At 36.8% G+C, this 12,033-nt stretch overlaps 1 protein-coding gene across 1 annotated transcript; it reads right to left on the bottom strand.

Moving 5' to 3' along the window:
* Positions 1 to 896: 896 nt before the first annotated feature.
* Positions 897 to 1,784, bottom strand: ZFP42 (ZFP42 zinc finger protein). Its single transcript, XM_057696396.1, has one exon. The coding sequence runs from the start codon at positions 1,782 to 1,784 to the stop codon at positions 897 to 899; it is 888 nt and encodes a 295-aa protein (XP_057552379.1).
* Between the last annotated feature and the right edge of the window lie 10,249 nt (positions 1,785 to 12,033).

The raw sequence follows: 12,033 nt of genomic DNA, 5'->3' as shown, positions 1-12,033 counted from the left end.
GAACCAATCCTGCCAATACCCTTTTTCGAACTTCTAGCCTCCAGAACTATGAGACAATAAATATCTGTTTTTTAAATCACCCAGTTGGTGGTGCTGTTATGGCAGCCCTAGGAAACTAATCTAGCACACATCTTCCCCAGATGGCTGTAACAACTTTATTGCTTAATCCACCAGGGAGAAGAATAACTACCCCCCCCCCCACACCTCACTGATACAGAACAATCCATTTTCACCATGTTTTGCTAATTTTGAAGACAAATAAATGGTATCTCTTTTTAATGCACACTTCTTTGATTTTTTAATACAGATTTAGTACATTTCTCGGGTTTTATTTCCTTTTATTTCAAAATATCTAAAATGGATTGACACTATCAAATAACCATTTATATCTACTGTATGATTTCAGTATAGTCTGATACAATGATAAAAAAATAAAATGATAGAACAAGGTATTTAACTAAAAAAATTTTTAACTACTCATTCATTTATTGACAATCTACCGCAAAATTTTCATTCCTAGAATTATCACATATTAAGTATATTCCTAAGAGGAAAAAGCTAAATAATTGGAAACTACAAACTTAAAAAGCAAAGTTAATTCCATATTTATAGTATGAAATATAAAGTCCCATATCCAAAAATCCAGTTTGTAATATATTATGCTTCTGAAGTAAGTTCATTACTGACCTTACTATTGGAAGCACACTATAATTCTGTACACAAAGTTCTAAAATAATATCGGACTATAGAAGCGTCTTAGTAACATTAAAAAAATATACCTTGTAGGGTGAAAATTGATTTAAAAATTGTTTCCCAAAACAATGATCAATGAGGCATATTTGTCCCCAATCACTCTTTTGTTAACATGCTTATCAAATTTTCAGGATTATTTTCCCTCACTTTGCATGAGTTAAAAGGTGAGCCTTCATGTTACTTGATTGAATGAACTTCTTCCGACAGCCTTCAAAAGGACACATAAAAGGTTTCTCCCCAGTGTGGATGCGCACATGTGTACGCAAATTAAAAGACAGGGAAAATCGTTTTCCACACCCTTCAAAAGTGCATGGAAATGGCTTCTCTCCAGTATGAACCAGAAAATGTCTTTTTAGCTTTGAGCTCTCTTTGAAGGCTTTCCCACATTCTGCACATACATGATTGCGGGGACTATGAACTCGGAAATGCTTTCTCAGGGATGCTCTATTCTTGAACTCTCTTATGCATCCGTTCTCAGGACAAACAATTTTTTCTGGAGTACCATATTCTTTATTTGTACTTGGCTTCACTGTAGTACATTCTGTGAGCTGTTTAGGATCTGAAAAGTCAGTGCTGGGTATACCTGCAGGAGGAAGCTTCTTGCCTGTCATGTACTCAGAAAACTCAACAAGTGAATTCTCTCCAACAATCTGTTGAGAAAGTTCTTGTTTTGCCCCCCTTTTCATGCATTCCAAGGAACATTCAAGAAATGAGCTTGCTGTAAGAACCTGTTGAGAAAGCTCTTGTTCTGGTCCTTCTTTCAGACAATCAAAGGATTTAAGAAGTGAGTCCTCTTCCATGATAGGTTCAGAAAACTCACCTCTTATTATGCATTCTATGTAACAGTCAGAGAAGGAATCCTCTTCAACAACCCAAAAGCTAGTCTCATAGCACACATCCTCATCACATAAGGTCCACGTCATGGCAGGAGGTTCCTGCTGGACTGGCGGTGAGTTGTCCCCACGGACAGCTCTTCTACCCAGGCCTTTCTGGCCAAGTGTCTTTTCCCTTTTCTTCAGTTGCTGGTCCATGTTGTCTTGAGAGCACCCTCCTTGAAGGTTTGCACCAGGATAGATCAACTACTTTCGGGTAGGAGTGATCTATATGAGTTGTCTTCAGCAAGCACCTGTTTGAGATAGCAGTCATTAGGTAAAATATATTCTGACATTAGAGCCATTGTCAGAATGTGACCTCAAAAAATGGCCTAGAACTCACTTTCCAGTAACAGAATGGCTGCATTTTTATCTTTGACTAACCCTGCAAAAGAGTAAGAGAATTAGCTGTGATATATGTACGTAAGATAAGGGTCATAACCATTTCTTACTGGGTATTCCCCACAAGTTACATGAGCTCTCTAATTGATTACCCAACGTTTATTGGGCACTCACTGAATGCTAGCTCTATTCTAGGCTACTCATGGGTTGAGACACACCAGTGAATAGATATACCAAAAAATGTAAGCCTTGTGGAGTATATGCTCTTGTGGGCACACAAAATAAATAAGTAATGTACATTGTATGTTATAAGGCAAAGTGCTACAGAATACACCAAGGGACTGGTAGAAAGCAGGAGTTTGCAATTTCAAATAGGGAGCTCCAGGTAAACCTTGACTGAGGTAGTGGCAGCTGACTAAAAACTTAAAGGAGGTGAGGAAGCAAGATATGCCTATATTCTCATGTAACACTCCTGTGAAATTCAAATTAATATTGCATTTAAAGTGCTTAGCACAGTTCATGGCATAGAGCAAATGCTGACCATTCACGTGAGCTATAAGTAGATGTTGGATCCTTCTAAGTGCCAGGTACTATTCCAGACCAAGGGCAGCAAACTTTTCCTGTAAAGAGCTGGATTTAAGCTTTGTGGGCCCTAGGGCCTGTGTCATAGCTTTTCAGTCTCACTGTAGCACAGAAGCAGCCATTGACGGTACACAGCGGACGGGCAATGCACAGCAGAGACTGACTGGTGCATGGCTGTAGTTCACCCACCCTTGTTCTAGAAGATGGCGATCCAGAGAATAAGCCACATGAAATCCATGCATCCCACCTCCTGTGAGTGCAAGTCAAAGTAAAGGCACAGGGGAATTTGATGGGTTTTGAACTTTTTCTTAAAAATCTAAAAGTAGCATTATGAAAATTACAGCATGAATATATTATATTCTTCTGAGTCCTTTGCTTAATGTTACGATTGTGTCCTATAAAAGATCTCTTAATTTTAGCGTCCTGATATCCTGCTGTAGGAACAAAAATTAAATGCTTTTTAAAAAGGAGCAAATGTAAAAGTACTGGAATGAAAATTAACAGCTTGAAAATATTTTTAAATAGCCACATTAAAAGACGCTGCCTCGAAAAGTTTGTGCCATTTACTTTTGATAAAATAATACATAGAATGAAAACATGCTTTTATGTCTTCTTAAACACTATAAACACACATACACATATTTATATATGTAAATATACTATATAAATCATTCATAAAATAAATTATATATTTACTTATATAAAAATATATAAATGTTATATATGATATTTTAAAACTACTAAGGGAAGATTTTAAAATGTCTTCTTAAGCATTTATGTATACATATTTACAGATAAATATATAATTAATATTTTCATATGAATGTATTATATATTTAACTAAGTATAAATAAAATATTTATATGTAAATTGCTCAGGGAAAGGTTGAAATGTCTTCTTAAATATATGCATATAATATATAAACAAATATATATTTCTATATAATATATATACTCATGTTTAAGAAGACATTTTAAAACTCTTCCCTTACCAATTGAAATGCATGTTTTGTTTCTATTGTATTTTTTTCTCTTTTGCCAAAAATAAATAGCAGGATTCTTTTGAGGCCGTTATTTTTAAATGTGGCTATTTAAAAATATGAATTTCAGGGACTTCCCTGGTGGCCCAGCGGTTAGGACTTTGCCTTCCAATGCAGGGGGTGTGGGTTCAATCCCTGGCTGGGGAGCTGAGATCCCACATGCCTCATGGCCAAAAACCCAAAACATAAAACAGAAGCAATATTGTAACAAATTCAATAAAGACTTTAAAGATGATCCACATCAAAAAAAATCTTAAAAAAAGGTATTTTCAAGCTATTTATATGTTATATTCTTAATGTATAATATATACACTGTTAGTGGTACAAGTGTTATTATTTATTCTGTCCTTTATATTTGCCTAAAAAAATCTTGCTCTGATAGCTAAAAAATAATTTTAATTTCATTTTTTATTAGTGAAAATAGCACCTTTGGAGCAAAATCACTAGCAATAGACTAAAGTTTAAGTAGGAAAGAACACAACAGCTCCCTCCCTCAATTAATCCATTTAAAATAGCTGCAATCGGCTTGATTCCAGCTTTTCTCTCCAAACTTATCTCTTGCCATCTCCAGTTCTATTTCATCTCCAGCTGTAATAAAGTCTCCTTCCAATAAAGTGCCATGCTCTTTCCTCTCAGCAAAATACTACCTACCCTCATACTGTACACCTGTAAAATATAATATTGCTATACATCAACTATACTTCAATTAAAAAAAAATAGGATAAATACCAAGCTATATTATTAAAAAAACAAAACAAAACAAAACAATCCACTCTCAATCCCCCTTACGATTCTGAGCATGTGCACAGACAGGGCACCCAGAGATTTACTTCCCACCCACATTTTCAGATCTCTGCCTAAATGTCACTTGCTCAGGCAAGCTTCCCTTGATTCTCAGTCTCAGTTTGGTCCCCAAGCTAAACACTCTCCTAGCTCCCTACTTTATACCGACCACAGCCCTTGGTTCTGATTATTTAAGATACGTCTTACCTGCTAGACTGTAAGCTCTAAGAGAGTAAGGGCCTCTCCTTTCTTATTCACATGCCCCAGCAGTTAACTAGATTTGTCTAATGAAATGAATTGATGAATACACATTTAGTCATCAGACTAGTGATATCTGATTTAGCAATCCTATAAAATTAATTAACTAGAAAATCATTTGGGATGTTAAATACACTTAATGTGTAAGTTTCAAAAAGTTGTCTATCAGTGATGCCAAGGCGTTATCTAGAACATCTCCTCTGAGATCAGGGTTGAGAGAAAGGTATTTTCTTTATGATTTTACCAAGGTTCAAGTACAGCCCTTACCTTTCTAAACTAGATTCTTCTCTGAGCACTACGCCATTTCTCACACAATATGCAAGCTTGTGAGAACAATGTATAAATTGAAATGGTAATTTATTAATTAATTATGAGAACACTCCTGTTTATGTAAGTACACTCTCAGTTGGTAGAAATAACCACAGGAAAACATAATGTTTAAACATGGTATGAAGACATAATCTGGATGTCACATGAATTACATAATGGCATGAGACTATATACTATATTTTATATTTATCAAATTTTGACAGAAGTACTTCCAAGGGTGCATCATTTACTTATTCAATCATTCAACAAATATGTAGTATCAAACAGTGTCTAGGTCCTGACCCTTTAATTTTTTTTTTTTTTTTTTTAAATTTTTGGCCTGGCTGTGGGGCATGCGGGATCTTATTTCCCCCACCAAGGATCCAACCTAGGCCCAGGGCAGCGAAAGCTAGGAATCCTAACTACTTGACCACCAGGGAATTCCCACGGTGCTGACCCTTTGAGCAGCGGAAAAAGATACAATGTCCTGGTTTTCATGAAACTTTTATCTGTGTGAGATAGAAATGTAAATAAAGTTTTTATAAAATGGTACATAAAATAGTTTCGGTTGAGAAAAATGCTATGAAATGAAACCAATAAGGGGAAAGTGGGGGAGGCTACCTTTAAAAAGAATGTCTGTAAAGACCTCCAAGGAACCATTACACCGAGACCTGAAAATAAAGAAAAGTCCTAGCCAGTTGAAAGAGGTGGAAGAAGAGTGTTTTTTTCAAGCTGCAGCAGAAGGCACCAAGGGGGTTAGCTTGCTGGATGGCAAAGAAAGCCATGCTTGTTACACAAAATGGCGGGCAAAACCCATAAAGGTCTGAGATAAGGTTGAAGACGGTGCAGGAGGGAGCCATTTGCAAGTCATTCCCAAACGGATGCGAACCATTAAGGGGTTTCTTTCAAAAAAGGAGATTAGCATACTGTAATTTAGGTTAAAAGACTACTCAGGCTGATTTGTGAAAAATGGATTAAGGGATTCAAGAGTGAAAGCCGGGGAAAAAAAAAATTCCCTTAGGCTATTTTGTAATCTAGGAAAAGAATGTTGGTGATCTGGAGCATGTGGTGGCAACGGAGTCGAAATGGAGGAAGAGAGGGAAAATGGAGACAGAGCCTTCCAGACTTGCTTTCCGGCTGGAAAAAGGGGGTAAGAGAAAAAGGGATCAAGAATGAGTGAGGAGTCCAATTTTTCGCTTGAGTAATTGGGTGGATGGTAGTGCCATTTGCAGAGATAACTGAAGAGCAAAGAAAGGGAAAATAAGTTTACTGTCTTTATAATAAATAATTTAAACGTTTTAGCAGAAAATAGACCTAGCCGTTTCTTGCAATGAAACACAATATTTATAGCAATTTTTGAAACAAAATTTAGAAATGCAACTTCAAGGAAATTTCAACCAGGCATCTGCTTTCTTGAAAGTGTACTGACTTTCCTCCTTTATGTTTGGAAAATTTGAGGCCAGTGGCCCAAAACAGCTCTAGATTAACACAGTTTAAACACCAGACGTCTACTGGCCAAGGTCCACTCCCCACCTGGTTCTAGGATGATAAAACGCTTCCCGTCCGTGGTTTTCAAAATTTTTGATCGGTTAAAAATCCATCCGAAGTAGTGAACTCAATACACACCCCGTCTCCAATAGCTGAAAAAAAGCAGTTCCACTGAACAAGACTTACCCATGCTACTGCGAAGCACTATCTCCTACTCCAGTTCCTTTCAAGGTTAAGACGTAGAAGAAAGTGCTACTCGTGCTCTCGACAGCTGTTGAAATAAGCGTGGCTTTACGCTCCGCCGGTTGGGCCCACCCTCCTTTTGATGGACACATTGTCATCAGGCTACACCTACTTTTCAACTCTGCATTGATTAGTTGAATTTCCAAGGAAAGGCTCTACCAGCCCTGGGAAGGTCGAGGGATCAGGCAGCGGTGGGCGTGGAGGTGGGTGTGGCTCAGCTCCGGGCCGGGGTGGGGTTGGCCGCCCGACCTGCCACAGCTCGGTCACCTTCAACCGAGAGCCGAGGGGCAGAGGCGACCCCCACCCCCCATCCGTACCCCTCACCCCGCGCCGCAGTCATTGGGCCTCCGCCACGTGAGAAAACCTCTTTGAATCCCCATCACCCAGTCTTAGCAAGAAGGAGGCACTCAGTAAATCTCTGCTGAACAAATGAAAGTGAGTATAATCAAATTTAGGCAGTTGTAGATCAATGAAAGAAAATCCATTTTGGTAGAGGCAGTTTTTACCCCCTGGAATGCCCACCACGCCTTTCCCTGTGCTTTCTCTTATCTTCCCCCCCAAACTTCACCCTCGATCTGACTCTACCCCCAGTCGCAGAAAAACTCCTATCATTACTTTTTCTTTTTCAGCCATTATGTGACCGTTTATGTCTCTAAAGGTAACACAACTCACTTTGAAAGCACCGGTCAATCAACGCTCACCATTGGTTGTGGTCTAGTGAAGTTTAATAGTTCGTTTAAGTACACAGACCATTAAAACAAAAACCAAATCAATGTTTAAAAGCCTCTTAAATTTTCACTTGATGCTTGCCTGCAATTCACATATATATCTGGGGACAGTTCTCCACTCTTTTTTCTTTTTTGGTCTATTTTAGAATAAATGCCAGTGAGAAAAATAAAAGATCATTTCCAACGGGGGAAATATTAAACTTTAAAAAAATGTATTATTCCCTGATCTCCCCCAGTAGGCATACCTAGTCCCCATCTGTTTGATATTGAAGCTATGTAAAGCTTCCTTAGCTCCTTACCTTAAAATATTTTTATTTGCAGGTGAATTTCTGAAGGCAGGAATTATGAGAAACTACTTCTCTCTTGCTCTCTTGGTCTCTAGAAGCTGCACAGGCAAGTTCTCAGAGCAGGTTTGAACCAGATGTGTGTGTGTGTGTGTGTGTGTGAGAGAGATAAAAATGCTAATGTTTTGGGTTTCAATAAAGAAATACAACTTCAAGAAGCCAGAGAATCCTGAGAAGAGCATTCTTCTCAAGTCTTTAAATGGCAATGTCATCGGTCGTTGGAAGTCCCTGTCCTCACCGGAGGCTCTCTATAAAATCTCACCATCATCATTGTTTATATATGTAAATGATACACGTAATGATGTATAAACAAAATATAAATAAATGATATGTGATGTATATATTATATATTTATATACAGGATGACACATATGCATAGAGAAAGAGATATACACGCATATAACTAAAAAAGATCCTTTCGTCTAAATCTTGCATCTTATTCAGCAGACCACACCTTTTTGTTATCACCCCCTTAACCTTTGAGACAGTGCATACAATCACCTAGATTAATTTATAATCCCCTTCCCCAGTCTGGTCACTTGGTTTGTGTTAATGTAGCTCTGCTTGTAAACTAGAGACTACATGTTTAGAAAATCTAAGTTTACATTTCACACTACACCTCTTAACATAAATTATTTTCGTTCCCATTTTGTTTTAGCTTTCCTTTCCATGACCCCGGAGAAGTAAATCAAAAAGAAGGAACTCATCTGTTGTCACATGAACCCAGCTCAAGGGGAAATTGAATTTCTCCAAAATGAGCTGGGGAACCAATTAAACCCTAAAACAAAAATGGGCGGCCTTTTGAAATTGATACAAGAGGGTGGTGGATGGGAACAAGCGGCTTTCTGGATTGCTGGAGTTTTAGTCATAGTAATTCTTCTATGAACAACATTTCAGCTGGTTTTTAAAAAAAATTTTTTTTAGTTTGACAGTTTATTTCTGTGTTACCAACCAATATTTTCCTTAAAAAGCAGAGAATTCAAAAACTACAAATATGCTTTAATTCACGCTACGCGTATTTGTTTCTCCCCCAGTCAGGACATTGTTCTGGGTCCTGGGGTATGTATCCCTGGCCTCCTGGAATTTGCAGGCTGCAGTTTTAGGACCAGAACTAGGGTGAGGCATGTACGTTGCTGGTTTCCTGTAAAAATATTCAAGGGGTGTCCTAAAATTCAGTAATTAAGGTTAATAATATTTTAATGCAATGATGAACAAGATGTCAAAAATTTAAATAAAGACAACGAAGTAATCATGCTTTGTAAATGTTGAAATGCAGCTATTATTAGGACAATGAAGGGTAGGTATTGGGTGTTATGAGAGCCCAGAATGGGAGACTGTGACAGAATCAGGAATTTCAGGAAGATTTCCCTAGAGCTGTTCTGATCTGAAGGTGGTCCGCTGAGAGGGCAGATCTCCCTGACAGTGGATGGAATACCTACCAAGGCAAGGCGAGCAAGAGGGGACGTGCAGCGCCGGACCCCCAGGCCTTGTAGGTCACGGTAAGAAGTTAGATCTTCATGCCAGGAACAATGGGAATGGAATATCTGAAGAAAACTTGTCATGTATAGTCAACACATATTAACCTTAAATGTGTAACACATTGTTTAATTGTTGGAGCTTCAGTCTATCTCTATTTGACTTAGCAAAAAATGTTTTACATGCAGTGTCTCATTTTATCTTGAAATCAAACTTACAAAATGATTATATTACTATTATCATCATTTTATTAGTATATTAAAATGATAATTCTGAGACACAGAGAAACTTTACACACTGGCTAACCTCAGATTAGAACCTGAGTGTGCTTAATTCTTTGAGATACAGCATTTTATATTGTATTATGGTATTTTACAAACTTCGTGGTTATAGCTTTCATAAAAAAGCCTCTTGCATTATTATTTTCTATAATTTATAATGCCTTTTTACATACTTATTTGATCTTGATAGAAAGCTCATGAGTTGTTATTACCCATTTTATGGATAAGGAAATGGGAAGTCAGTAATGACAAATGCCTTATTCAAAGCCACAGAGATATTAGTTTATGGGCCAGAGTTTAGAACCTAAGTCTTGCTATCTTGACACAGAGTTTAAAGGCAAAGCTAATTTTCCAAGTTCAGTCAGTTGTTTAAAGAGCTTTTAAAATATATTTTTAGAGTTTCCATTAAAAAAAAAAAGCTAGTCAATAATAAATGTTTCTCCTTGGAATTTGGTATCGTAGTAGAGTATGATTTTTAAGAGGGTATATTCAGGTACATTTTGAATGCATTTTTAAAAAAACTGAGATGTAATTAACATATAACATATTAGTTGCAGGTGCACGACGTAATGATTTGATATATGTATATATTGCAAAATGACCACCACAATAAGTCTAGTTAACATCCATTAACACACCAAATTACAATTTTTTTTCTTGTTATGAGAACTTTTAAGATCTATTTTGTTAGCAACTTTCAAATACACATACAATACAGTATTATTAACTACAGTCACCATTACATCCCCAGGACTTATTTTATAACTAGAAGTTTGTACCATTTGACCACCTTTACCAGGCCCTGGAGGGGTGAGGGGGAGAGTGGGGCATGAGGGTCATAAAATGGGTGAAGGTGGACTCTGCGTTAGAAAAAAAAAAGTCTAAATGGAAGCTGTTTGATACTGAGCAGAATGAGGCTTGTATCCAAATCTCGTCTATTTTCAACAGCCTTTACGCTCTTTAGATGAAAGCTATAACCACATAAACATTGTCGTATTTCATTTTCTTTGTGAGAATTTAGCAGTGAGCCTAAGCGCAGGAGCTAAAGGCTACTTTTTAGACCACAGATTCTCCTCGGACTTTGGCAATGATCGTGAATGTTATTACTTGGCAGTTTCATAAGATCCTTTCTTCCTCTTAAGAATAGACTATCCACATAACTCCCTTCTTATTAAAGGACCTATTAAAATTGGGCTTGCCTGGAGAAAATTTCAGAGCTTGATCTAACTTACTTTAGCTAATTTCTCATTTCCCACAATAATTTATGAGTCAGCTTTAGATGTGGTTTTTTTTTTAACTTTCCTATTTTGAGATATTTGGGGGTTTATGGAAGAGTTGCAAGATAATACAGAGAGTTCTCATATATTTCTTCACCAGCTTCCCTTAATGTTAACATCTTATATGACCAGTGTACATTTAGCAAAATGAAGAAATTGGCATTGGTACAATATTATTAACCAAACTCCAGATTTTATTTGGACTTTTCCAGTTTTTCCAATAATCTCCTTTTTTAAAAAATCTGTTCTAGGATCCCATCTAGATTCCATTTTTTATTTAGAACATAGTTAAAGCACAGACATGAGCTCCACAATCTAACCCCAGTTCTAGCCCAAAACATGTAATTTTTATCTTAGAATATCCTCTCTAACATCACCCCTCCCATAAAATCCACCCCAAGCTTGATTGCAAGCTCATACCTCTCTTAAGACTCAAATCAAGAATCACAACCTCTCAGGAAACCTTTCTTTTGGAAGCTCAATGCCATCTCTCCCTGTATAGAATTACCTTGGCTTTTAGGAATGTATGATATATGATATAATCAGCCATTTAACATTACCTTTAGAGGTTTTTTTGTGTGTGTAATGTGGTAAGTAAAAAACCAATAAAGTGCACATCTGTACAGGAGAAAATCATTGTGGCACGTTGGATGCTCCAGAGTTTTTAAGGTCTATATACTCTAAATAGGAATATGGTAGGACAATTTGGTTACTGGTTTGTATTATTTTTGAAGTAGTGAGAATAAATGATGAATGTCAGCCTGTAAGTAATACTGGCTCTGCCTTATTTGGGCAAAGAAAAATGTGTTAAAAAATAGTTATGCGCTACACAGTCATAAATAGTCATTTTTGTTTGTTTTTGTTTTTTGGGACTTTTTAAGATCTAAATTCATGTTTTCAGACTGACTTAGAATCAATGGGTGAGCATTTTGTCATTGCCCAAAAAGTTTGAAACATGCAGCTCTAAATAATTTGTTTACATATCTGGTTAGAACTGTATCAAAATGGGTAAATATGTAAACATCAGTGATTCAAACAATCTTTGCTTTATTTATTTATTTATTTATTGAAGTATAGTTGATTTATAATGTGCCAATCTCTGCTGTACAGCAAAGTGACTCAGTTATACACATATAAACATTCTTTATTTATATTCTTTTCCATTATGGTTTATTCCAGGAGGTCAGATATAGTTCCCTGTGCTATACAGTAGGACTTTGTTTATCCATTCTATATGTAATAGTTTGCATCTACCAAC

Source organism: Hippopotamus amphibius, chromosome 10 (genome assembly GCF_030028045.1).
Source record: "Hippopotamus amphibius kiboko isolate mHipAmp2 chromosome 10, mHipAmp2.hap2, whole genome shotgun sequence".
Classification (NCBI taxonomy): Eukaryota; Metazoa; Chordata; class Mammalia; order Artiodactyla; family Hippopotamidae; genus Hippopotamus; species Hippopotamus amphibius.
Note: the sequence above shows the minus strand (reverse complement) of the source record. Positions and strands in the feature narration are given on the sequence as shown.

What these genes read in the sequence shown, in the direction of transcription:
- ZFP42 (XM_057696396.1), bottom strand. Translation starts at nt 1,784, where the DNA reads ATGGACCAGCAACTGAAGAAAAGGGAAAAGACACTTGGCCAGAAAGGC.